Source organism: Bos mutus, unplaced genomic scaffold (assembly GCF_027580195.1).
Source record: "Bos mutus isolate GX-2022 unplaced genomic scaffold, NWIPB_WYAK_1.1 CTG206, whole genome shotgun sequence".
Classification (NCBI taxonomy): Eukaryota; Metazoa; Chordata; class Mammalia; order Artiodactyla; family Bovidae; genus Bos; species Bos mutus.
The window spans coordinates 331,645-356,620 of NW_027219516.1; the positions used below are offsets into that span (position 1 = coordinate 331,645).

General features: G+C 37.6%; 2 protein-coding genes across 2 annotated transcripts; one reads left to right on the forward strand and one right to left on the reverse strand.

The window, feature by feature from the left end:
• On the forward strand, positions 1–5,240 carry LOC102265285 (olfactory receptor 5M10; the record flags this gene model as incomplete). The annotated part of the gene is made up of 2 exons (XM_070366763.1): positions 1–918; positions 5,232–5,240. Coding segments are annotated over exons 1-2 (927 nt in total), but the record flags the coding sequence as incomplete, so codon positions are not given.
• Positions 5,241–12,800: 7,560 nt separating this feature from the next.
• On the reverse strand, positions 12,801–13,646 carry LOC102265559 (olfactory receptor 5M5-like). Its single transcript, XM_014482298.2, has one exon. The coding sequence runs from the start codon at positions 13,644–13,646 to the stop codon at positions 12,801–12,803; it is 846 nt and encodes a 281-aa protein (XP_014337784.2).
• Positions 13,647–24,976: the final 11,330 nt, after the last annotated feature.

Sequence of the window (24,976 nt, forward strand, 5' to 3'; positions counted from 1 at the left end):
ATGTTTTCCCCAAATCACACAATAGTGACTGAATTCATTCTCCTGGGACTCACAGATGACCCAGTACTACAGAAGGCCCTGTTTGGGGTGTTCCTGGTGATCTACCTAATCACAGTTGTAGGAAATCTGACCATGATTGTGCTGATCAGGACCAATCCCCACCTCCAGACTCCCATGTATTTCTTCCTCAGCCACCTCTCCTTCGTAGACCTTTGCTATTCCTCCAATGTTACTCCAAATATGCTGCACAATTTCCTCTCAGACCAGAAGACCATCTCCTATGCTGGATGCTTCACACAGTGTCTTCTCTTCATTGCCCTGGTGATCACTGAACTTTATCTCCTTGCTTCAATGGCCTTGGATCGCTATGTAGCCATTTGCAGCCCTCTACATTACAGCACCAGGATGTCCAAGGACGTTTGCATCTTTCTAGTCACAGTCCCTTATACTTGTGGTCTCCTCAATGGTCTCTCTCAGGCCCTGCTGACCTTTCACTTGTCCTTCTGTGACTCCCTTGAAATCAACCATTTCTACTGTGCTGATCCTCCTCTGATAATGTTGGCCTGCTCTGACACTTATGTCAAAAAGATGGCGATGTTTGTGGTTGCTGGTTTCACTCTCTTAAGTTCTCTCTTCATCATTCTTATGTCCTACATTTTCATCATTGCATCCATCTTGAGGATCCATTCTGCAAAAGGCAGGTACAAAGCCTTTTCTACTTGTGGTTCCCACCTGACAACAGTCACTCTATTTTATGGAACCCTCTTCTGCATGTACTTAAGGCCTCCATCTAAGAACTCTGTAGAGGAGTCCAAAATAATTGCCGTCTTTTATACATTTTTGAGCCCAATGTTGAACCCATTGATCTACAGTCTAAGGAACAAGCATGTGATCCATGCCATGAGGCATATGATTAAGGTAACTTTTTATTTCACAGAAGTACAGTTTAGGCACTTATTCATATTTAAGGTATCTGTAATAATGCAGGGGTTCCTTCAAGGAAAAGCCTGTTAGTCTATTGTCACTATTAGTTTATCTTCATGAGTTCTCACTGATATTGCATAATTTCTCCTCAAAATTTATACTTTAAAGACAAATGTTTTCAATAAGCGCATTTAATATTTTACTAAATTTATTCACTTGGGGACAAGTATTATGTTAATATTAATTCAATCTGATGTGAACACTGCCAATCCATCTTATTTGAATCAAATGGTCTACAGAGCCATAGTGAGGCTCAAAATAGGATGATTGCTTTTTAGCTTCTTTTAAAAATTTATGAAAAAGTTTCTTCTTCAATGTGTGATGTAGAACAATCACTCCAGTGCCTGACTAGGGAAATTTGAAGTACACGGATCACCCATAGCTTTAAAATTTTTTTATAAATTTTCCCCCAACCAATATTATAGATATCCTGAGAAACTTTTTACTCATTTATAAATATTGGTTGTGGTTTGCAATTTTGAAAATGAACTCTCAACACCTGTTTATGAGCTTCCAGGAATAGAGATCCAATTCAGTCATTAATATATTATAATGACAGTCTAGATATATTTTTTCATGTTTTTGTTCGAAATTATAACAAATTTATTGAGTAAACATAGCTTAGCACTTGGCTTCTGTAGACACAAGAATGCCCTAAAATGATATACAAATGAAGAGGTGTGTAGATATCTTTCTGAAAGTGAACAGTGATGTTTTATTTATGGCAGAAATCAGCTCAACACTGTAAAGCAATTTTCTAACAATGAAAAAAAAAATACAAAAGTGGTTGCTCATTATTTTCTAGGCAAGTCTGTTCCAATAGTGAGAAGTGAAAGTCCCTCAGTCGTGTCCAACTCTTTGGGACCCCATACATTCCATGAAATTCTCCTGGCCAGAATACTGCAGTGTGTAGCCTTTCCCTTCTCCTGGAGATCTTCCCAAGCCAGGGATCCAAACCAGGTCTCCCACAATGCAGGCTTATTCTTCACCAGCTGGGCCACTAGGGAATCCTAAGAATACTGGAGTGGATAGTATATCCCTTCCCCAGTGGATCTTCCCGACCCAGGAATGGAACTGTGGTCTCCTGCATTGCAGTTCGATTATTTTCCAATTGAGACACAAGGGAAGCCATCTTTTGAGAAAATCAATAGCAAAGAAAGTTATATAAAAAGATACATAATTCATCCACACTGATCCTTGCATTATTAGTGAGCTATATTGTTCTATATTGAAGCATATATTTAATTTTAAATGGCCTTGAATGCTTCAGTTCAGTTCAGTTCAGTTTCTCAGCCATGTCCAACTCTTGGACCCCATGGACTGCAGCATGCCAGGCCTCCTTATCCATCACTAACTCCTGGAATTCACTCAAACTCATGTCCACTGAGTCAGTGAGGCCATCCAGCCATCTCATCCTCTGTTGTCCCCTTCTCCTCCTTCCTTCAATATTTCCTAGCATCAGGGTCTTTTCAAATGAGGCAGTTCTTCTCATCAGGTAGCCAAAGCATTGGAGTTACTGCTTCAACATCAGTCCTTCCAATGAACACCCAGGACTGATTTCCTTTAGGATGTACTGGTTGGATCTCCTTGTAGTTCAAGGGACTCTCAAGATCTTCTCCAACACCACAGTTCATAAGCATCAATTCTTTGGCACTCAGCTTTCTTTATAATCCAACTATCACATTCATACATAAGTATTCTAATATTGTACATTCCGATTTTAACTAAGACCACAATAATAAGTGGTCATATGAAAGGAACTGCTATATTTAATATAATGTGTTCAAATCATTTTCCATAAAATCATCCAAATAACCTGAAGTTTTAGAAATCTGGGCTTCATTCTTAAGTCTCAGCTGATTAAGGCTAATTCTACGAAAAATATTATTTATAAATAAATAAAAAAGCAGACAGAAGTGAAGGAGTAACATTCATCAGTAGTATGTCCCAAATCAAAGGATAGCTTCTGTATTTGGTTGTTCTATTTTCTCAATAAGTTAAAACATTTACTTGTTCTTAGAATTAATATGACAAAATTGGAAGCAGTTGCCATGTATAAGTTTGAAGATTAATTTTTACTTGATAGTATTGTGCTTGTAACTTTCTACAGACTATGTATTTTTAGTGAACATTGTTTTTAATGTAGTATAATACACAGAATCTGAGTTAAATTCACCCATTCCAATCCATTTTAGTTCGCTGATTCCTAGAATGTCGACGTTCACTCTTGCCATCTCCTGTTTGACCACTTCCAATTTGTCTTGATTCATGGACCTGACATTCCAGGTTCCTATGCAATATTGCTCTTTACAGCATTGGACCTTGCTTCTCTCACCAGTCACATCCACAACTGGGTATTGTTTTTGCTTTGGCTACATCCCTTCATTCTTTCTGGAGTTATTTCTCCACTGATCTCCAGTAGCATATTGGACACCTACCGACCTCGGGATTTCCTCTTTCAGTGTCCTATCATTTTGCCTTTTCATACTTTTCATGGGGTTCTCAAGGCAAGAATACTGAAGTGGTTTGCCATTCCCTTCTCCAGTGGATGACATTCTGTCAGACCTCTCCACCATGACCCGCCCGTCTTGGGTGGCTCCATACAGCATGGCTTAATTTCATTGAGTTAGACAAGGCTGTGGTCCTAGTGTGATTAGATTGACTAGATTTCTGTGATTATGGTTTCAGTGTGTCTGCCCTCTTGATGTCCTCTTGCAATACCTACTGTCTTACTTGGGTTTCTCTTACTTACCTTGGACGAGGCGTATCTCCTCACCACCACCCCTCCTGATCTTGAATGTGGAATAGCTCCTCTAGGCCCTTCTGTGCCCACGCAGCCACCACTCCTTGGACATGGGGTTGCTTCTCCCGGCCACCGCCCCTGGCCTCGGGTGTGGGGTAGCTCCTCCCGCCGCTGGCCCTGACCTCAGATGTGGGGTAGCTCCTCTCGGCTGTGAACCCTGACCTCAGACGTTGAAGGCTCCTCCTGGCCACCGGCCCTGACCTCAGATGTGGGGTAGCTCCTCTCGGCTGTGAACCCTGACCTCAGACGTTGAAGGCTCCTCCTCGCCGCTGCCCCTGACCTCGGACGTGGAGTGGCTCCTCTTGGCCATGCTTGTGCATCATCGCAGCCACCTGCGCATGTGTGCCATTGCAGCTACTCAGGCGTGAATGGATGACCATTATATCTACTACTGTGGGCAGGAATCCCTTAGAAGAAGTGGAGTAGCCATCACGGTCAACAAGAGTCTGAAAATGCAGTACTTGGATGCAATCTCAAAAACGTCAGAATGATCTCTGTTCGTTCCAAGGCAAACCATTCAATATCACAGTAATCCAAGTCTATGCCCCAACCAGTAATGCTGAAGAAGCTGAAGTTGAACGGTTCTATGAAGACCTACAAGACCTTTTAGAACTAACACCCCCAAAAGTTGTCCTTTTCATTATAGGGGACTGGAATGCAGAAGTAGGAATTCAAGAAACACCTGGGGTAACAGGCAAATTTGTCCTTGGAATACAGAATGAAGCAGGGCAAAGGCTAATAGAGTTTGCCAAGAGAACGAACTAGTCATAGCAAACACCCTTTTCCAACAACACAAGAGAAGACTCTACACATGGACATCACCAGATGGTCAACACCAAAATCAGATTGATTATATTTTTTGCAGCCAAAGATGGAGGAAACTCTATACAGTCAGCAAAAACAAGAACGGGAGCTGACTGTGGCTCAGATCATGAACTACTTATTGCCAAATTCAGACTTAAATTGAAGAAAGTAGGGAAAACCACTAGACCATTCAGGTATGACCTAAATCAAATTCCTTATGATTATACAGTGGAAGTGAGAAATAGATTAAAGGGACTAGATCTGATGGACAGAGTGCCTGATGAACTATGGACTGAGGTTCATGACATTGTTAAGGAGACAGGGATCAAGACCATCCCCGTGGAAAAGAAATGCAAAAAAAAAAAAATGGCTGTCTGGGGAGGCCTTATAAATAGCTGTGAAAAGAAGAGAAGCAAAAAGCAAAGGAAAAAGGAAATATATAAGCATCTGAATCCAGAGTTCCAAAGAATGGCAAGAAGAGATAAGAAACCATTCCTCAGTAATCAATACAAAGAAATAGAGGAAAACAACAGAAAGGAAAAGACTAGAGATATCTTCAAGAAAATTAGAGACACCAAGGGAACATTTCATGCAAAGATGGGTTCGATAAAGGACAGAGATGGTATGGACTTAACAGAAGCAGAACATATTAAGAAGAGGTGGCAAGAATATACAGGAGAACTGCACAAAAAAAGATCTTCATGACCTAGATAATAATTACGGCATGATCACTCACCTAGAGCCAGACATCCTGGAATGTGAAGTCAAGTGGGCCTTGGAAAGCATCACTACAAACAAAGCTAGTGGAGGTGATGGAATTCCAGTTGAGCTATTTCAAATCCTGAAAGATGATGCTGTAAAAGTGCTACACTCAATATGCCAGCAAATTTGGAAACTGCAGCAGTGGCCACAGGACTGGAATAGGTCAGTTTTCTTTTCAATCCCAGAGAAAGGCAATGCCAAAGAATGCTCAAACTACCACACAATTGCACTCACCTCACATGCTAGTAAAGAAATGCTCAAAATTCTCCAAGCCAGGATTCAGCAGTATGTGAACCATGAACTTCCAGGTGTTCAATCTGGTTTTAGAAAAGGCAGAGGAACCAGAGATCAAATCGCCAACATCCACTGGATCATCGAAAAAGCAAGAGAGTTCCAGAAAAACATCTATTTCTGCTTTATTGACAGTACCAAAGCCTTTGACTGTGTGGATCACAACAAACTATGGAAAACTCTGAAAGAGATGGGAACACCAGACCACCTGACCTGCCTCTTGAGAAATCTGTATGCAGTTCAGGAAGCAACAGTTAGAACTGGACATGGAACAACAGACTTGTTCCAAATAGGAAAATGAGTACGTCAAGGCTGTATATTGTCACCCTGTTTAGTTAACTTATATGCAGAGTACATTATGAGAAATGCTGGGCTGGAAGAAGCACAAGCTGGAATCAAGATTGCCAGGAGAAATATCAATAACCTCAGATATTCAGATGACACCACCCTTATGGCAGAAAGTGAAGAGGAACTAGAAAGCCTCTTGATGAAAGTGAAGAGGAGAGTGCAAAAGTTGGCTTAAAGCTCAACACTCATAAAATGAAGATCATGGCATCTGGTCCCATCACTTCATGGTAAATAGATGGGGAAACAGTGGAAACAGTGTCAGACTTTATTTTTCTGGGCTCCAAAATCACTGCAGATGGTGACTGCAGCCATGAAATTAAAAGACGCTTACTCCTTGGAAGGAAAGTTATGACCAAGCTAGATAGCATATTCAAAAGCAGAGACATTACTTTGCCAACAAAGGTTCGTCTAGTCAAAGCTCTGGTTTTCCCAGTGGTCATGTATGGATGTGAGAGTTAGACTGTGAAGAAAGCTGAGCACTGAAGAATGGATGTTTTTGAACTGTGGTGTTGGGGAAGACTCTTGAGAGTCCCTTGGTCTTCAAGGAGATCCAAGCAGTCCATTCTGGAGGTGATCAGCCCTGGGATTTCTTTGGAAGGAATGATGCTAAACCTGAAACTCCAGTACTTTGGCCACCTCATGTGAAGAATTGACTCATTGGAAAAGACTCTGATGCTGGGAGGGATTGGGGGAAGGAAGAGAAGGGGATGACAGAGGATGAGATGTCCGGATGGCATCACTGACTTGATGGACGTGAGTCTGGGTGAACTCCGGGAGTTGGTGATGGACAGAAAGACCTGGTGTGCTGCGATTCATGGGGTCACAAAGAGTTGGACACGACTGAGCGACTGAACTGAACTGAATACACAGAATTAAGGAATTGAACTTAATTACAAAAATATTGCAATTCATTTAAAGATACATAAATTGAAAAATACTGAAATTTGGACAGATTCTTTACCAACTGAGCTATCAGGGAATCCCTGAATTATTCTAGATAAAATTAAATTTAAATTTTGGAAAGAAAGCACAATTTACTTGTTATCTCTGGTTAAAGAAAAGTGCTCTGAGTATTTGGTATATATATTTTTTCATTTAGTTTATATTGCAAACCATCATTTCATTATGTCAAGGTATCCTATATTTTTTATATTGATAATTGACTCACATTTGTATGTGCAGATCCCTCTGTTTCTTGAGGATATTCAAAATGTATAATTTTTGAATTAAGATTTTAAATTTTTTAAAAGTCCTGCTTAAGTTTTTATATAGGTAATTTTTTCTCCAAAAAGCACTGGACATTTATACTTATGACTATTAATTAATATTTGAGAGTAATCACATAAATGTACCTTAAAAACTTTAGAAAATATCAGCGAAAATGATATGCTTCCTTGTTTTCTCAACTGAAGTTCTTAGGGAAGAAATATGTTTTAATTAAAACAAAAGAAGAAATGTTTAACAAAGAAATGATATACATTATGTTGATTGATTTTGCTATTGATCTTATTTCTGATGATTCCTCCCCTGAGAATATATATATATAGGGCTTTTTTTCTGTTTTTAGTTTTATGGCTTGTCTCCACTATACACAATTTCTGTAGTAAAACAAGTTATTATATTATGTTCTTTATTTTTAATTGCCATATTTTATAGAGATATCTCGAATTATTCTATATATGGCTTATTGGTGGCTCAGATGGTAGATAATCTGCCTGCAATTGAGGAGATCCAGATTTGATGCTGGGTTGGGAAGAGCCTCTGGAAAAGGAAATGGCAACCATCTGCAGTATTCTGGCCTGGAGAATTCCATGGGCAGAGGAGCCTGGTGGGCTACAGTCCATTGGGTAGCAAAGAGGGGGACACAACTAAGCAAGTAACACTCTCACTTCCACGTTCATTCTAGACACAATTTTGTTGTATGTTGTAATATTGCATATAACTTTTCTCTCACATTTTTATCCATTTCCTCCTACAATTTATCAAGTTGTCTTTTATCTCTTACTAATTTGTGATGTTATCTTCATTGTACACTAAATACATTCATTGTTATTTATTCTTTAACCAATATGTTGATTAAGCCAATATATTATATTGTATATTTTGCATTTTAAGCAAAATTCCTAAACTTGCTATAGATTGGTGTTTTAATTTCTAGTAGAGAAAATCTGGGCTTCCCTTGTAGCTCAGTGGTAAAGAAATCGCCTGCAATGCGGGGACCACAAGAGATTCCTGTGTCGGGAAAATCCCCTGGAGGAGAAAATGGCAACCCACTACAGAATTCATGCCTAGAGAATCCCACGGACAGAGGAGCCTGGTGGTTGCAGTCCATCAGTTCAGTTCAGTTCAGTCGCTCAGTCATGTCCGACTCTTTGCGACCCCATGAATCGCAGCATGCCAGGCCTCCCTGTCCAACACCAACTCCCAGAGTTCACCCAGACTCACATCCATCGAGTCAGTGATGTCATCCAGCCATCTCATCCTCTGTCGTCCCCTTCTCCTCCTGCCCCCAATCCCTCCCAGCTTCAGAGTCTTTTCCAGTGAGTCAACACTTCACATAAGGTGGCCAAAGTACTGGAGTTTCAGCTTTAGCATCATTCCTTACAAAGAAAGCCCAGGGCTGATCCCCTTTAGAATGGACTGGTTGGAACTCCTTGCAGTCCAAGGGACTCTCAAGAGTCTTCTGCAACATCACAGTTCAAAAGCATCCATTCTTCGGCGCTCAGCCATCTTCACAGTCCAACTCTCACATCCATACAGGACCACAGGAAAAACCATAGCCTTGACTAGATGGACCTTTGTTGGCAAAGTAATGTCTCTGCTTTTGAATATGCTATCTAGCTTGGTCATAACTTTCCTTCCAAGAAGTAAGCGTCTTTTAATTTCATGGCTGCAGTCACCATCTGCAGTGATTTTGGAACCCCAAAAAAATAAAGTCTGACACTGTTTCCACTGTTTCCCCATCTATTTCCCATGAAGTGATGGGACCGGATGCCATGATCTTCGTTTTCTGAATGTTGAGCTTTAAGCCAACTTTTTCACTCTCCACTTTCACTTTCATCAAGAGGCTTTCTAGTTCCTCTTCACTTTCTGGTGTCATCTGCATATCTGAGCTTACTGATATTTCTCCCCGCATTCTTCATTCCAGCTTGTGTTTCTTCCAGTCCAGCGTTTCTCATGATGTACTCTGCATATAAGTTAACTAAGCACGGTGACAATATACAGCATTGATGTACTCCTTTTCCTATTTGGAACAAGTCTGTTGTTCCATGTCCAGTTCTAACTGTTGCTTCCTGACCTGCATACAGATTACTCAAGAGGCAGGTCAGGTGGTCTGGTATTCCCATCTCTTTCAGAATTTTCCACAGTTTATTGTGATCCACAGGGTCACGCAAACAGTCAGACATGACTGAAGCACCTGAGGATGCAGGCACAGAGAAAATTCATCTTCAATATTTTTCACTTTTAAATTTATCCCAGAATAATATAAATCAGATGCTTTTAGCTACATAATATTTTTCCAGTTATATATGTACATGCGTCAGAGTTCTCTGGGCTAACACACAGGGTCATTGTTGTTTACCAGTTTAAATATAATAATGTGCACATGTCAATCCCAAACTCCAAATCTCTCTCTCTGTCCCAGCCTTCCCTCTTGGTAAGCATTAGTTTGTTCTCTAAGTCGGTGAGTCTCTTGGATTTTATCATAAAATAATTTAAAACTAAGCACCACCCAAGTTGACAAAAGATTTTATTGCAAATAAGAAAAAGTGAAAATATTACAAAAATATGATGTTATTAATTTCATAGAAATCATATGGACAATGACATTGAAGGCTATGCATATTGAATTGATAAAAATTAACAAATGTTAAAATTAGTGAATAAAATTATTGTTAATAAAAATATGAATTAAAATATTGCTTTGTGTATCTGTATTTAAGAGAGTTTAAAAAGACTGGTGCTTTCATACACTGATTATATCAAGAAAAATAATACACATTTTTTCTAGAAATTTATTTAACATGTTTCAAGAGTCTTAGAAATGTGCACTTACAGTAAATCCAATTTTAAGCATGTGCTGAGGTATAATGAGAAAACTAAGTGAAGATTTTAATATAATATTTGTTTCATATTTGAGAAAAAGTAAACAAGTGATATATTAAAACAGACAGCCTTCATGTTGCATGATCTCATCTAACTGAAACCATAGAACCTGGAAATGTGTCCTCACTTTGTGTGACCTCAGCAGTGTGCAAAGTGAGGACTCAGTCAGTCAGTTCAGTTGCTCAGTCATGTCTGACTCTTTGAGGCCTCCCTGTCCATCACCAACTCCTGGAGTTCACTCAGACTCACATCCATTGAGTCAGTGATGCCATCCAACCATCTCATCCTCTGTTGTCCCCTTCTCCTCCTGCCCCCAATCCCTCCCAGCATCAGAGTCTTTTCCAATGAGTCAACTCTTCACATGAGGTGGCCAAAGTACTGGAGTTTCACCTGCATTCAATACTGGGTTAGGCATAGTCAGACACCAGACAGACCAGAGGCTGTATGTATGTAACTAGAACACCTGCAGGGCTGCATTGGTTGTGAGCATAAAGAGGAATTTTACTATCACGTGATGGACTTTGCATTAGAATGTTACACAGACATTAAAGAAGTTTTCAATTAAGAAAAGGTCAAAGTATTTTATGTTACTTTATGAAGAATAAGGTCACATTGATATGTACATGATGATGACTTTGTAAAATACTAGGCTTAGGAAAAGTAAAATTAGTTCCTTCTGTGTACCAATTTTCTATGATAATCAATTATTGTATTTAAATAAGCAAAAAAAAAAAGTAAAATGAATATTTCTAAACTCTTCCAATCCCAAAATATAAAATTAATGAATCTTTATTCATTAATAGTAATATTGGAATATGAAAATAGAAAAAAGCGGGGGTTCAAAATCTGTTCTCTAAAAGTATTCAACTGGTTGGTGATCCAAGATCCTTGTAATTCAACCTCCTACTGTTTGTCCCTTTTCCTTTTAAAAATATGGTGCTTATGAATAGGTTGAAATCTTCAAGGGTAAACAAGCCATCTTTATTTGTTTGTTAACAGTGAGTGACAAATGAGTATCAATATTTATAACTATTACTTTTTAATATGGAACCATTTTTTAAAAATTTTATTTCTCAAGAAAAAATTCATCCAAGTAAGGGACTTTTTCTTCTTGAGATTAAATATCACTAGCACAGTAGCTATGATACTATACTATAAAATTGAGAAATAGCAAAATAAATTAAAGTTGAATTCCAATAAGTTGTTTTTGATACATGGATGTTTTCTTTGTTGCATTTGTGTCTACTATCTTCACACAATGAAAGGATATTTCCAGTGTTATTAAGGATATGAGAAAATTAGGGTATTCATTTGCTGGGGTTGATGTCATACATGACTAAATCCAAAAGGAAAAAATATATATAAAGGTAACTAAGAATAAAATGGTGGAAATCTACCTTAATGTAATAACTATACACAAGAGGCCATAACTTATATGCATAAAGATTTTCCTAAAGGTAGAAAAAACAAAAACTCCTTAAATATTATAAGGAAGTGGTGAACTATGTGTGTCATATCAATGTTAATTTACATTATGCTTTTAAATAAAGATCAATTTCAAAGATTATCAAGCAGTCTGGAAAATACAACTTAGTTTCAGAACACTTTGATATTTGGCAAAACTAATACAATTATGTAACGTTTAAAAATAAAATTAAATTAATTAAAAATAAATAAATAAAACCAAGTTTTCATGCATATTAAAGTAGCTTTTATTTTAAAATTGTTTGTGGATAAACAAGAACTAAAAGATAATATGTAAAATTATGGCACAATAATTTTTAACATTGTAGGGGGAAATGATATAAATCTCTTATATAAGAAATGAAAACTCCAAGTCAGCAAAGTGTAGCTCCCATTCATAAGGGTGTCTGCTTTGATTAAAGGAAGCTAATGAAACAGATTATTGGATTATTAAAATTACAATATCAGGATTTGTTCCAAATAATAATTGGGAGATAGCGAAGGATAGGGAAGTCTGGTGTTCTGTAGTCCATGGGGTCACATAGAGTTGACATGATTGGGCGACTAAACAACAATGATAAAACATATATGTTTTTACATTCAAATGATATAGACAAGCATTCATCAAAGGTTTATTCAGAACACACATTGAAGATTAGAGAAATGAGATTTTTGAGAGGATAATCAGCTTTCATTAAGGGAATATGTCATATATCACAGGGAACTAAATTAGCTTCTTATTGAGGAAATATACTGTAATGCAGATTGCTTTGCTGGTAAGAATACCTCAATGATGCTCAATATTGAAGACTTAGGAATAAAAAGGAAGAAATATATGCCAAGCAAGTGGAAATGAGTCCTTGAGTGAGGCTAAAAGCTTAAACCTGCTTAATCATAAGAAACTGACTTCTGTTGTGTTTTCTTCCAAACAACACTTCCATTCTTTGTTTCCATTAGACTCGATCCCCAGCTCTGCAAACGTGTGTCAATGTGCATGTGTGCTGGGTCAGGTCCGATTCTTTGCCATTCCATGGACAGGAGTCTGATGCCTGACAGGCTCCTCTGTCCATGGATTCTCCAGGAAAGAATACTGAAGTGGATTGGATTCTTCAGGCAAGATGGTATATTTTGGGGCTGCTTTCGAGACACTTTTTCTTTCTTTCTCTCTCTTTTTTTTTTTTTTTTTTTTACTGGGAAACTGTCAAAAGAGAACTCTTCTTCATTGCACCAACGTTTCTCATAATATTCTTCTTAAAGCCTGTTTCACATCATTGTTCCTGAGGCTACAGATAAATGGATTTAGCATGGGATTCACAAAAATGCAAATCACTGACACAATTTTCCCTTGTTCCACAGATTGGTTGTTTGCTGGTCTCAGATACATGCAAGTCAGGGACCCGTAGAACATAGTGACAGCTGTCAGGTGGGAGCCACAGGTGGAGAAGGCTTTGTGCTGCCCTTTGCTAGAACGGATCCTCATAATGGTGATGAAAATGAAAACGTAGGAGATGAGGATAATGAGTAGGGAACCTGTGAGGTTAATCCCTTCAGACACAAACAAGGCAGTTTGCTTTATGTAAGTGTCAGAACATGTCAACATTAAGAGGGGCAGGTCAGCACAGTAGAAATGGTTGATGGTGTTGGATCCACAAAAGGACAAGCAGGAGGTCAATATTACCTGCATTGTGCCCACCATAGACCCACAGAAGTAGGGGAAAGTGACCAGGCAGATGCACAGGAACCTGGACATCCTTATCTTGTAATGCAGGGGGTTGCAGATTGCCATGTACCTGTCATAGGCCATAGCACCAAGCATGTAATACTCAGTAAAAAGCAGAGTCACAAAAACAAAACATTGTGCTAGGCACCCCGCGTAGGAAATGTTTTTTTTTTTTTTTTTTTTCTCTGATAAGAAGTTAACAAGCATCTGAGGAGAGACATTTGTAGAGTAAAAAATGTCTACACACGCTAAATGGGTGAGGAAAAAGTACATGGGGGTTTGCAGCTGGGGAGTGAATCTGGTTAATAAAATCATCCCAAAGTTCCCAGTCAGGGTGATGAGATAAATCAGGAGAAACACCATAAAAAGGATGGGCTGCAGCTCTTGTTGACTGCTAAGTCCCAGCAGAATAAACTCAGTCACCTATGTGCCATTGTGTGAGGGAAATGTATCCATTTTCAGACTCTCTAATAAAAGAAGAATAATGTCTCAGATATAAAAAGAAATAGGTTGTATGAAATTCAAAAATAGACAAAATAAATCAGCACTAAAACTGGTTTTCAAAAGAGAGGTCTAACTAAGCTGTTACTACCCTGAGAGATGAAAGAGTCTCTCTAAATGCCTCAGATGATTGGTGGTGCTGAGTAAACTGGATAATCTATTTCATGAGCATGTTTTGAAGTCCAAGCAGCATCAATGCAGGCTGCTCTGCAATCTCCACCTATCTCTACTAAAATATATAGAATCTGACTTAACTCTTTGGTGTCCCTCATTAGGCTATGGACCAGGAAGCACTGATGCTCAAACTACTGCCTTTGTTTGATCGTGACATAATGCTGGATCAGGGAATGGAGAAAATGGTTGGTTTTCTGTACATTGATTCTATTTTTGTCAGTAAAGGTGAACATTCCATAACCAGAGTAGTATACTCTTCTTGACAGCCTGTGTACATTTATTCAGATTCAGTTTCTTCCTTATCTCTTACTTATTTTCCAGCAGCAATAAACTTCTCCCAGTCCCTTGATAGTCTGCCCCTCCTATTTCCTTTGTTTCAAATCAACAATAGGTTGTCTAGGGTTATTTCTTTGTCTGGTCCCCACTATGATCTCACTGATCTCTCACTCTTTATCTTGGTGTGCACTGTGTTTAGCACCTTCATTGTTTGCTGTGATACTGTTTCTGTTCTATGCTTTGGTTTTCTGGCCACAAGGCATGGGATCTTGGCTCCCTATCCAGGGGCTGGACCAGTGTCCCTGAAATGGAAAGAGAAGTCTCAACCCCTGGACTGCCAGGGAAGCCCCTCACTAATTTCTTATTAATTCACACATCTCAGTTTATTTTATATTACATATATGTGTGTGTGTGTATTTCAGATTCACATTTCGATTAATATCATACCTTTGACTTCATACCTTATATCTAAACTATCTGAAAGTCTTGTCTGCTCCACCTTTAACACATTACTTATTGAATATTACAGCAGCTTGTCAGCATTTTCTCTGCTACCAGTCAAATCTAAGCTACTCTAATGCCTAAGCTATTATAATGATTTTCCCTCTTCCACATTTGAAATCTTCTATCCTCCAACATAAGCCAATTATCTTTTTTTTGCATATTTACTCTTTCTTTTAATTTTTAAATTATGAAAAGATGCTAACACATTTGCAGGAGACTTGAAAATACATAGCAAAGTTATATATATTTCCAATATATATTATAATTTTTAAATAGGTAAATTAAGATATTTAGTTGGTGTTTTACTATTAAACTCTCAAAAATTAATTGAATGAATATACAAAGAAGTAGAAGGATATATTAGACTGAAAAGCACTGTGAACCAATTCAATATAATTAAGATTTGCACAATTTTGACATAACAGTGGGATACAAATTCTATTCAAGTTCCCATAGAGTATAAATAAGAAGACACTGGAACATATCCAGGAATATAAGATTGCCACTGATCTTTTATAAACACATATTACATCATGTTGGTGACCTGGTAAAATGGCACTACACTTTCCATCACATTTGGGTTTGAAATTTAACTTCTTATCAGGGTCTGCAAGGGGGTGTGTGATGTATTCTCATACATTTCTCCAAATTCTTCCATCAATTTCTCTTCAGCCCTTTTTTCTTGCCACATTGACTGTCTTGTTGTGCCTTAAACATGACTAATATGTTACTACCTCAGGGCCTTTGCACATAGTGTTCTATCTGCCTAGAATGTTTTTCTCTCAGATCGTTAAATTATTCACTTCATCAGTTCATTTACATCTCTCTTCTCATGACACCTCCTCTGGAAAGCTTGTCTGGGCCTCTTGTCTAAGTTATTCAATAACCAAATAGCTCTCTAACCAAGCATGATGATCGATTTTTCTTATATCATTTATCACTTCTAAAAGTATTATTTTTTACAACCCCTTCCACCGTTGGAATACTAGTCACATGAGGAACTTTATTTGTGCTATATCCCCAGAATTTGGGTGAGTTCCTGAATCATGGTCAAGAAAACAGTATCCATTAGTTGCAGAAATGATGAACTGGTGGGGTAATCCTGCAATCACATCAGCTGATTTTCCATGATATGTATGTTTCTTGCCTCCCTGATGTTGCCAATGGAGACTGAGTTACTACAAAATTCTCTAGAGGGAGCACAAATAAGAGGTGATTTTAATAACACAATCTAGTGTTAGTGATAGTTGTATGTATTTTAAATCTCAATAATTAACAGCTAAAACTTGTACATTGAATCCTTGGAAACAGGTAAAAGTAAAAGCTGATTGAAAAAATGAGTTATCTTTAATCACTACAGTAAACTTTACAAGTCCAGAAGGACATAGAATGGTCACATTTCTTAAAAGACAACTCTATTGCTTTATTAAATTAATGTTTTAATAAATATAATACTCAGAGTAAGGGTAATCAACTCTGGCTTCACACTGGAATCAAATGTGGAGTTTCTAAAAGCACTAATCCTTGAGCCTTAGCTCAGCTGAGGTCAGTACACATACTGGCATATTTAACAAGCTTTCTACAGGGTTTTAATGTGTAGCCAGGGCTGAAGTGCTGCATGAGACAACTGAAATGATATGCTTGAATTAGGCAAGTTTTTAACACATAGATTTACCCTCTGAAAACTTACACTTTCCCCATTCAGTGATTTCTGAGATATTGCCACAAATTCCTCCTAATTATGGAACTTGCTGTCATCAACAGTACACAAAGTTCTTTTTCTATTATTCTGATTAAGACAAAATTCCAGCCTCTGACTTCAGTCTGTATAATATTCTGTTGGTTTCACAAAGCTTGTAAAGAAAATATGTTTCTGAGAGACTCCACAATTTTGCCTTGCACTCAAGAAATAGAAAAGAAGAGAAAACCTTATTAAGGATCACACCATTCTATTATTCATTACATGCAATTCAGGGCTTAGTTTCTGGGATTCACATGGGAAACACCCATTGCAAAAGTAGTGTTAGTATAGTTATTTTCCAAATTACTAGCAGAAGTAAGGGAGTGAAGGAGAAGGATTCATTTTTATCATTCTCACTAAAGTACTGGCCGAGTGGTAAAGAACCCACTTGCCATGGAGGAGATATAAGAGATGTGTGTTCGATCTCCAGGTCTGGAAGATCCCCTGGAGGAGAGCATGACAATCCACTCCAGTATTCTTGCCTGGAGAATCCCGTGGACAGAGGAGCCTGACAGGCTACAGTCCATGGTGTACAAAGAGTCAGACATGACTGAAGTGACTTAGCACAAAGTGTTCAGGGTAGTGAAAATGCTAGTGCAGATTGCTTGTGTTAATTGTTGAGATCTTCTTCTTCATTCAAAGAGGAAGGTGAGTGAGAAAATGGGAGGAATAAGAATATTCTTCCAAAAGATAACAGTTAAAGGTATAACATCATTACAGTTCAAAGAGTAGAACTACTGAAAACAACCACACTTATGCTTAGGGTAGGTATGAATTAAAGGTCTATATACAATGCAGGGGGATGAAATCCAAAAACCATAAATCCTGTATAGTTTTTTTCTAAGAATGTTGGCCAAATGGGATGATTCAGCTGGAAGTTCAATAAAATCCATAGCAGTGTTGGAAAGGGACACAAGCACAGCAGAAGAAAGCATCTTCCTCTTGAGTAAAGCAGTGTACACCTGCTTTGGTAGTTCTGATACACCAAAGCTACCACATTTCAATGCAGAAAACCTGATGCAAGACCTTGCAGGTGAAGAAGGAAATGTGTTCACAATTTTTTCCCTCTCACCTTTAATCTTACACTCATGTACCCAAATTCCTTTAAACTCATCCATTAAAAATAAGTACAAAATTATCATATAAATTGGGAGTACATTTTCTTGTGCCAAATTCTAAGGCTCTAAGCTTACAGGGAAAAAAAAGTTATAAGGGAAGCATGATCTATGAACTTCTTGAATACCTAGAATTTGCTAAAGCTCCACAGGTAAGCCTACTCTAAATCCTACCTGTGCTTTAGAAATTCACAAAGATTGTGAAATGGGTCTGTAACTAAGGTCAAGGATGGTTGCAAGACTTGCTTGACCTCCCAATACATCACAAGTCACTTATTGCCTCCATCCAAAAGACTGGGGTCGATCTGCCTACTGTTGGATCTTCATGTGGCAATTCTTAACACTCACTACTAACTGCATTTTATGCTCCAAAGAATAAATATCAAACAAAGTTTCTTAAGAATTCTTGATTTTCAGAACTGTCAGACTTACCTACAAAGGGATTGTGATTTCTTAGCTCTGTGAAGGTCCCTCAAATAGGAGGATTTATACAAGAAAGGCTGGCTAACTTTGGGAGATTCATGCCAGATTTCATCACAAAATCACCTAAGGGACATTATCAGTGCTCCCTCTGGAGGCATCAACAAAAGTCACTTCTTAATTAATAGGAACATTGTTTATGGGTTAATCATTAGATGCACAAAGTGTTTTTTAGTAAGTACAAAAACACATAGTACTGATTTTGATACTAGGAATAGTTCTCAGGCAGATTTTTTTTTTTCAAATGATGAATGGGCTTTGTTTATCTTCAGCTAGAATAGTGTTTCCTTCTTCTGAATTCACATTGTTGTTTCCCTGCCTCCTGTGTGGTACATGTCTCCTTTCATAACCATTCTATTTATTTTAAAGATAATAAGTGTCTGAGGACAAATTAATGTCAATTCAGTATCCTGAGCTCCATTTGCTGTTTATTCACTAAGTTGTGTCTGACTCTTTTTTTGCAATCCCATGGACTGTAGCCCAACCAGGCTCCTCTGTCCATGGAATTTCCCCACAAGAATACGGGAGTAGGTTGTTATTTCCTTCTCCAGTGTGTCTTATTGACCCAGGGATCAAACCCAGGTCTCTATCTCCTGTATTGGCAGGAGGATTCTTTACCACTGAGTCACCTGGGAAGCCCTAATATCCTGAGTAGCAATCTGTAGCAGTCTATAAACATTTTGAGTGCATAGTTAATGTTTAATAAAGAGGTATTGAATAAACACCTATTTTTTTGTGTGTGTAAGCCTGTAAGCCAGCATGGGCTTCCCTGGTGGCTCAGATGGTAAAGAATCTGCCAGCAATACAGGAGACCTGGTTTTGATCCCTGGGTCAGGAAGATCCCTGAAAAAGGGAACAGCAACCCACTCCAGTATTTTTGCCTGGAGAATTCCATGGAAAGAGAAACCTGGTGGGCTAAGTCCATGGGGTCACAAAGAGTCAGACATGATTGAGCAACTAACACTAACATTGAATAAATAACCAAACAATGATGCTATAGGGAGGTTTCAAATTACTGGCTTTTCATGTAAGCTGTACTTTACCTCATTTTCACTAATAATCAAAGATAATTTCATCTCATGGATTACAATTCAATTTGCAAGGAATTTATTTTTACACATTGAGATATAATTGGAGATGATTTAAATAAAATTAGACTTATTAGCACAGATGTGTTTAATTTATGATTCTTGATAACATATAATATTTAATATTTAAGATCATATCTACATTAATATTTGAAAGCAGTCAACTAGTATGTCTGACACAGTTTCCTTATAATACTCTTATGAAAAACAAAAATAATATATTAGTTTTATATCTTGCATATGAGTAAGCCAATCTTCCTCTCCAATCTCTATCCTCCATTCATGTTTCACATTAAAAAGCAGGGACTATGATAGAGAAAAATAAAGACCCCTGAGTCATAACTTTGGGGAAAGAAATACGAATAATTGATAGAAAAAGCAAAAGATGATTCAAAGCCTTAGCAGATCTCTCTGAGACCAGTTGTCCCAATGTCCTTGCTAGAGTCAATTTGTTGGTCAGCCAAAGCAAACTGAAGTTTGTACACAGCTTACTTAAACAGTTTACACTTGGGCTTGATTTAGTACTCCCACAGTTACTTCAGTCTCTATGGGATATGAACAGTAGCCAGATTTCCAAATTTCTAGTATATTCCAAATAGAGGAATATGAAGATAGCAACCATTTGAAGTCTGGGATATGTAGCTAGTGAAGTTGATTGCTACTCAGCAAACTTTCCAGGAGAGGTCCCAGTAAATATAAAGAACAGGTTTAAGTCTGTAATTGCTCTAAGAGTCAGGATGCAGCTGAGTCAGCAGGTAAGATTAGCAGGCTGTATCCAATCAGAAGAGAGTAATGCCCGCAAGATGCCCACATCCTGGTGGACAACAGCAGAGCAAACATTAATCTTTCAGATTAGAGGCCAAGAAAGATCAGAAAGAAGCACAAAGATAACAGATGCAGATGACAGAAGTTCTCATAAGTCATATAAGGGGAAAAAGGACTGAAATATGAAGGGCTAGGCATTTGCCTAAAGAGAAAGATCAACCAAGAGAGTTTATTTAAACAATATACTCTTCTAAGTCCAAAACTACTCTTTCAAAGAAAGGTATACTTCACAAGTCCTTCTATATAATTATATTTTGATGTAAGAACCCAGGTAATACAATAATTAAAGATGTTGGGTCATTGAGATACTTATCTCAAAAGATAATAGAGAAACACGCAAAATATTTATATATCAGTTATTATAAACATGCAAATAATAATTAATGCACTCACTGTCTTTGTGAAGTGGACAAAGACCCTGCTTTGTAGAAAAACAAAATCCATATAAACTATTGTGTCATTCTGAAAATGCTCTTCAGTCCAGTTGGTTTGTGGATATGGGTAAAAGCTCACCTATAAAATTGTATTGATAATTACCTCATATTTTATATCACTTAGCTTATATACATGTTATTATATTAAATATCTTGGTTGGGAGACATTATATTTTAATGTGGAGTTTAAAAATTGTTTCTTCGTTAAGGTGATCCATAGGCTTCATTGTAGAAATTTGAATTTGCTGACTAATCCTATGATGCTTGATAAGTTGCAATGAGATTGCAAATGTTTTTCCAATTGACTTCAACCTTACCAACTGTGAATACACCCTTTTAATTGTTGCAAATATTTTGAGATTTTCCTTACTTCAGGTTGAACAAATAGAATCGTTGGCTTTATATTAAATTCAGTATAAAATACATTTCAAAATCTTATTTTTCCTATATTCCTGTTCAGTTGAATAGGACATATATGGTAGATTGAAGCAGTTATGGATAATTTAAAAAGCTGTATTTTCAAAATTTATTTACATTACCAGGTTGTAGAGCTCATATATTTACAACTTTTTTAGTAAGACAGCTAGTATCATCTGCTGAGTATTTATTAGATACCAGACATTTGTGTGCTAAGCATTTCAAAATGAATACACATGTCCTTTAGTAAGGAGCAACAGTTTCTTTAACACTTATAATATCCCTGTGATAGGAAATTATTTCTTTCTAACAGATGAAGATCCTGAATATTGGAGAAATCTGAATATTGGAGAAATGTATATGTATATATATGTGTGTGTGTGTGTGTGTGTGTGTGTGTATACACACACATATGTATACATACCTATATGCATATATACATATATAAATATACATATATGTGTGTGTGTGTGTGTGTGTGTATATCAGTTTAGTTCGTTTCAATCGTGTCCAACTCTTTGTGACTCCATGGACTGTAGCACTCCAGGCTTCCCTGTCCATCACCAACTCCCAGAGCTTGCTCAAACTCATGCCCATTGAGTCGGTGATGCCATCCAATCATCTCATTTTCTGTCATCCCCTTCTCCTCCTTCCTTCAATCTTTCCCAACATCAGGGTCTTTTCCAATGAGTCAGTTCCTCACATCAGGTGGTCAAAATATTGGAGATTCAGATTCAGCATGAGTCCTTCCAATGAATATTCAGGACTGGATTCCTTTAGGACTGACTGTTTTGAACTTGCATTCCAAGGGACTCTCAGGAATCTTCTCCAAGGATAGATAAGAAAGCCTTTCTACATGATCAGTGAAAAGAAATACAGGAAAACAATAGGATGGGAAATAAATTGAATAAGTTTGACATCTCTTCAAGAAAATTAGAGACACCAAGAGAACATTCCATGCAAAGATGGGCACAATAAAGGACAGAAATGGTATGAACCTAACAGAAGCAGAAGATATTAAGAGGAGGTAAGAATAATACACAGAAGAACTACACAAGATCTTAATAACCCAGATAACCATGATGGTGTGATCACTCACCTAGAGCGAGACATCCTGGAGTGTGTGAAGTCAAGTGGGCCTTAGGAAGCATCACTATGAACAAAGCTAGTGACGGTGATGTAATTCCAGTTGAGCTATTTCAAAGTCTAACATATGATATTGTTAAAGTGCTTCACTCAATATGCTGGCAAATTTGGAAAATGCAGCAGTGGCCACAGGACTGAAAAGATCAGTTTTCATTCCAATCCCAAAGAAAGGCAATTCCAAAGAATTTTTTTTTTTTTTTCCCAAGGTAGGGATTTACCACTTTATTAGAGTCAAGGACACTAAAATGGAGCAAGATGCCAAAAAAAGATGATATTTGGCAAAACTAATACAACTATGCAAAGTTTAAAAACAAAATAAAATTTTAAAAAAAGGAAAAAAAAGAATAAAAAAAAAAGAACATTGTATCCCTGTGTAAACTATCACACAATTGGACTCATTTCACACACTAGCAAAGTAATACTCAACTTTCTCCAAGCAAGGCTTCAATGGTGAAGACAGAAATCTCTCTTCCACTGCAACATTTATTGAGTAACTATCGTGCAACTTTCTGGTCTGAGTCAGAGACCTGAGACAAAACAAAAGTCTACTCAGATGATTTAACTGAAGAGAATTTAATAGAATAGAACACAGGAAATGTTAAAAAGAACAAAGAATATGAAGTTCCTGGGGGTTAATTGCAGAAGGCAATTTCCATTCCAATACTAAAGTGGCCAACACAAGGACTAGTGTCAGAAGTCCAGTGAAACTAGAACTAAGAAGAATGTCCTAGGCCACATACTCAACACACTCCTCAGGCAGAATTTTCCTTGGAAGGATTGTAGCCACCCTACCACTTCATTATGAAATTGAGAGAATATGAAAATGAAATTGGGATACCTCTCTCTTCCTGCCACCTCTGTCGTGTTCCTGGTTTCTCCCATTGGAAAAACTCAGATGGAAACCAGACACTAAAGTAGTTCTATTGATGGAATCTAAGAATTCAACCTCAGATGGAAAAAGACAATAGGTCTGGGTGGGACAAGCTGACAAAGGAAGAATTACCAGCAATTTACATTATCTGGATATTTATAATATACTCTTGTTCCCATAATTTCATGGCAAATAGATGGGGAAACAATGGAAACAGTGACAGACTTATTTTCTTGGGCTTTAAAATCACTGTGGAGGGCAACTGCAACGATGAGATTAAAAGACACTTGCTCCTTGGAATAAAAGCTATGACAAACCTAGAACAGCATATTAAAAAGCAGAGACATTACTTTGTCAGTAAAGGTCCATATAGTCAAAACTCTGGTTTTTCCAGTAGTAAATGTATGTAAATGTTGGACCATAAAGAAAGCTGAATGCCAAATAATTGATGCTTTTGAACTGTGGTATTGGAGAAGACTCTTGAGAGTCCCCTGGACGACAAGGAGATCAAACAAGTCAATCCTAAGGAAAATCAGCCCTGAATATTCATTGGAAGGACTGATGTTGAAGTTGAAGTTCCAATAACTTGGCCACCTGATGAGAAAAGCCCACTCATTGGAAAAGATCCTGATGCTGTGAAAGATCATCGCAGCACTGCTTATAATAGCCAGGACATGGAAGCAACCTAGATGTCCATCAGCAGATGAATGGATAAGAAAGCTGTGGTACATATACACAATGGAGTATTATGCAGCCATTAAAAAGAAATATATTTGAATCAGTTCTAATGAGGTGGATTAAACTGGAGCCTATTATACAGAGTGAAGTAAGCCAGAAAGAAAAACACCAATACTAATGCATACATATGGAATTTAGAAAGATGGTAACAATAACCCTGTATATGAGACAGCAAAAGAGACACTGATGTATAGAACAGTCTTTTGGACTCTGTGGGAGAGGGAGAGGGTGGGATGATTTGGGAGAATGGTATTGAAACATGTATAATATCATACATGAAATGAGTCACCAGTCCAGGTTCAATGCACGATACTGGATGCTTGGGGCTGGTGCACTGGGATGACCCAGAGGGATGGTACAGGGAAGGAGGAGGGAGGAGGGTTCAAGATGGAGAACACGTGTATACCTGTGGCAGATTCATGTTGATACATGGCAAAACCAATACAATATTGTAAAGTTAAAAAATAAAATAAAGTAGGAGGAGAAGGGGACACAGGATGATATGGTTGGATGACATCACCAACTCAGTGGACATGAGTTTGGGCAAACTCCAGGAAATGGTGACATGGAAGCCTGGCATGCTGTAGTCCATGGGGTCACAAAGAGTCAGACGCCACTGAGTGACTGAACAACAATGAAATTCTCTTAGCTATTGTATTTTTATACGTATTTTTTTAAAAATGAGAAGACTCAGAATCAGGAAATAACTAGTTCAAACTTAACACAATTTAATTGATCTTCCAGTGGTTTTCTAGACTGTAAAACTCCATATATCATGCACTATTCTATTTTGCATGATGAAAACAACGAAACTTAATATTCCCCCACTCCCCAAGTCAAGTCTCGAATTATGTAGACCAACCGGCATACATACTGAAATGAAGAGTGAATCTCATCGCTTCGTTATTTCAGGAGATTTGATTCCCTGATGATATTAGGAAGAGGCAAGTTGTCGTGTCCTCATGAGCATAAGATTTTTAAAATAAAAGAAACCTTAGTGGTTATTAACAGTCTGAATGAGTTTCTGTGAGAAATAATGAAACCCTAGGGAGTCAGTCCCTCTGTGACAATTCTGATATAAACTCCTCAGGTTCTCACATCTTTGCTGTCACTGGGAAGTCCTCTTTCACAGGTAGGATAAGGTATAGCAAAATAAAGTTTAAAAAAAAGTGATGGCCTGAAACATATTCTGATGAATTAGCAAATGTCTTGATTTAAATTGTTATTTTTGTTAGAGTACAAATATTTATAACCGTACAGTGGAGTGGCATCATAGTAGAAAAAGAACTAGACCAATGACAGAAACTCAAGTGAATGTCAAGGGTACAAATTTGTTCATATCCAAAGACAATTCTTTCCACTTGCAAATACTTCTTCCTGAGT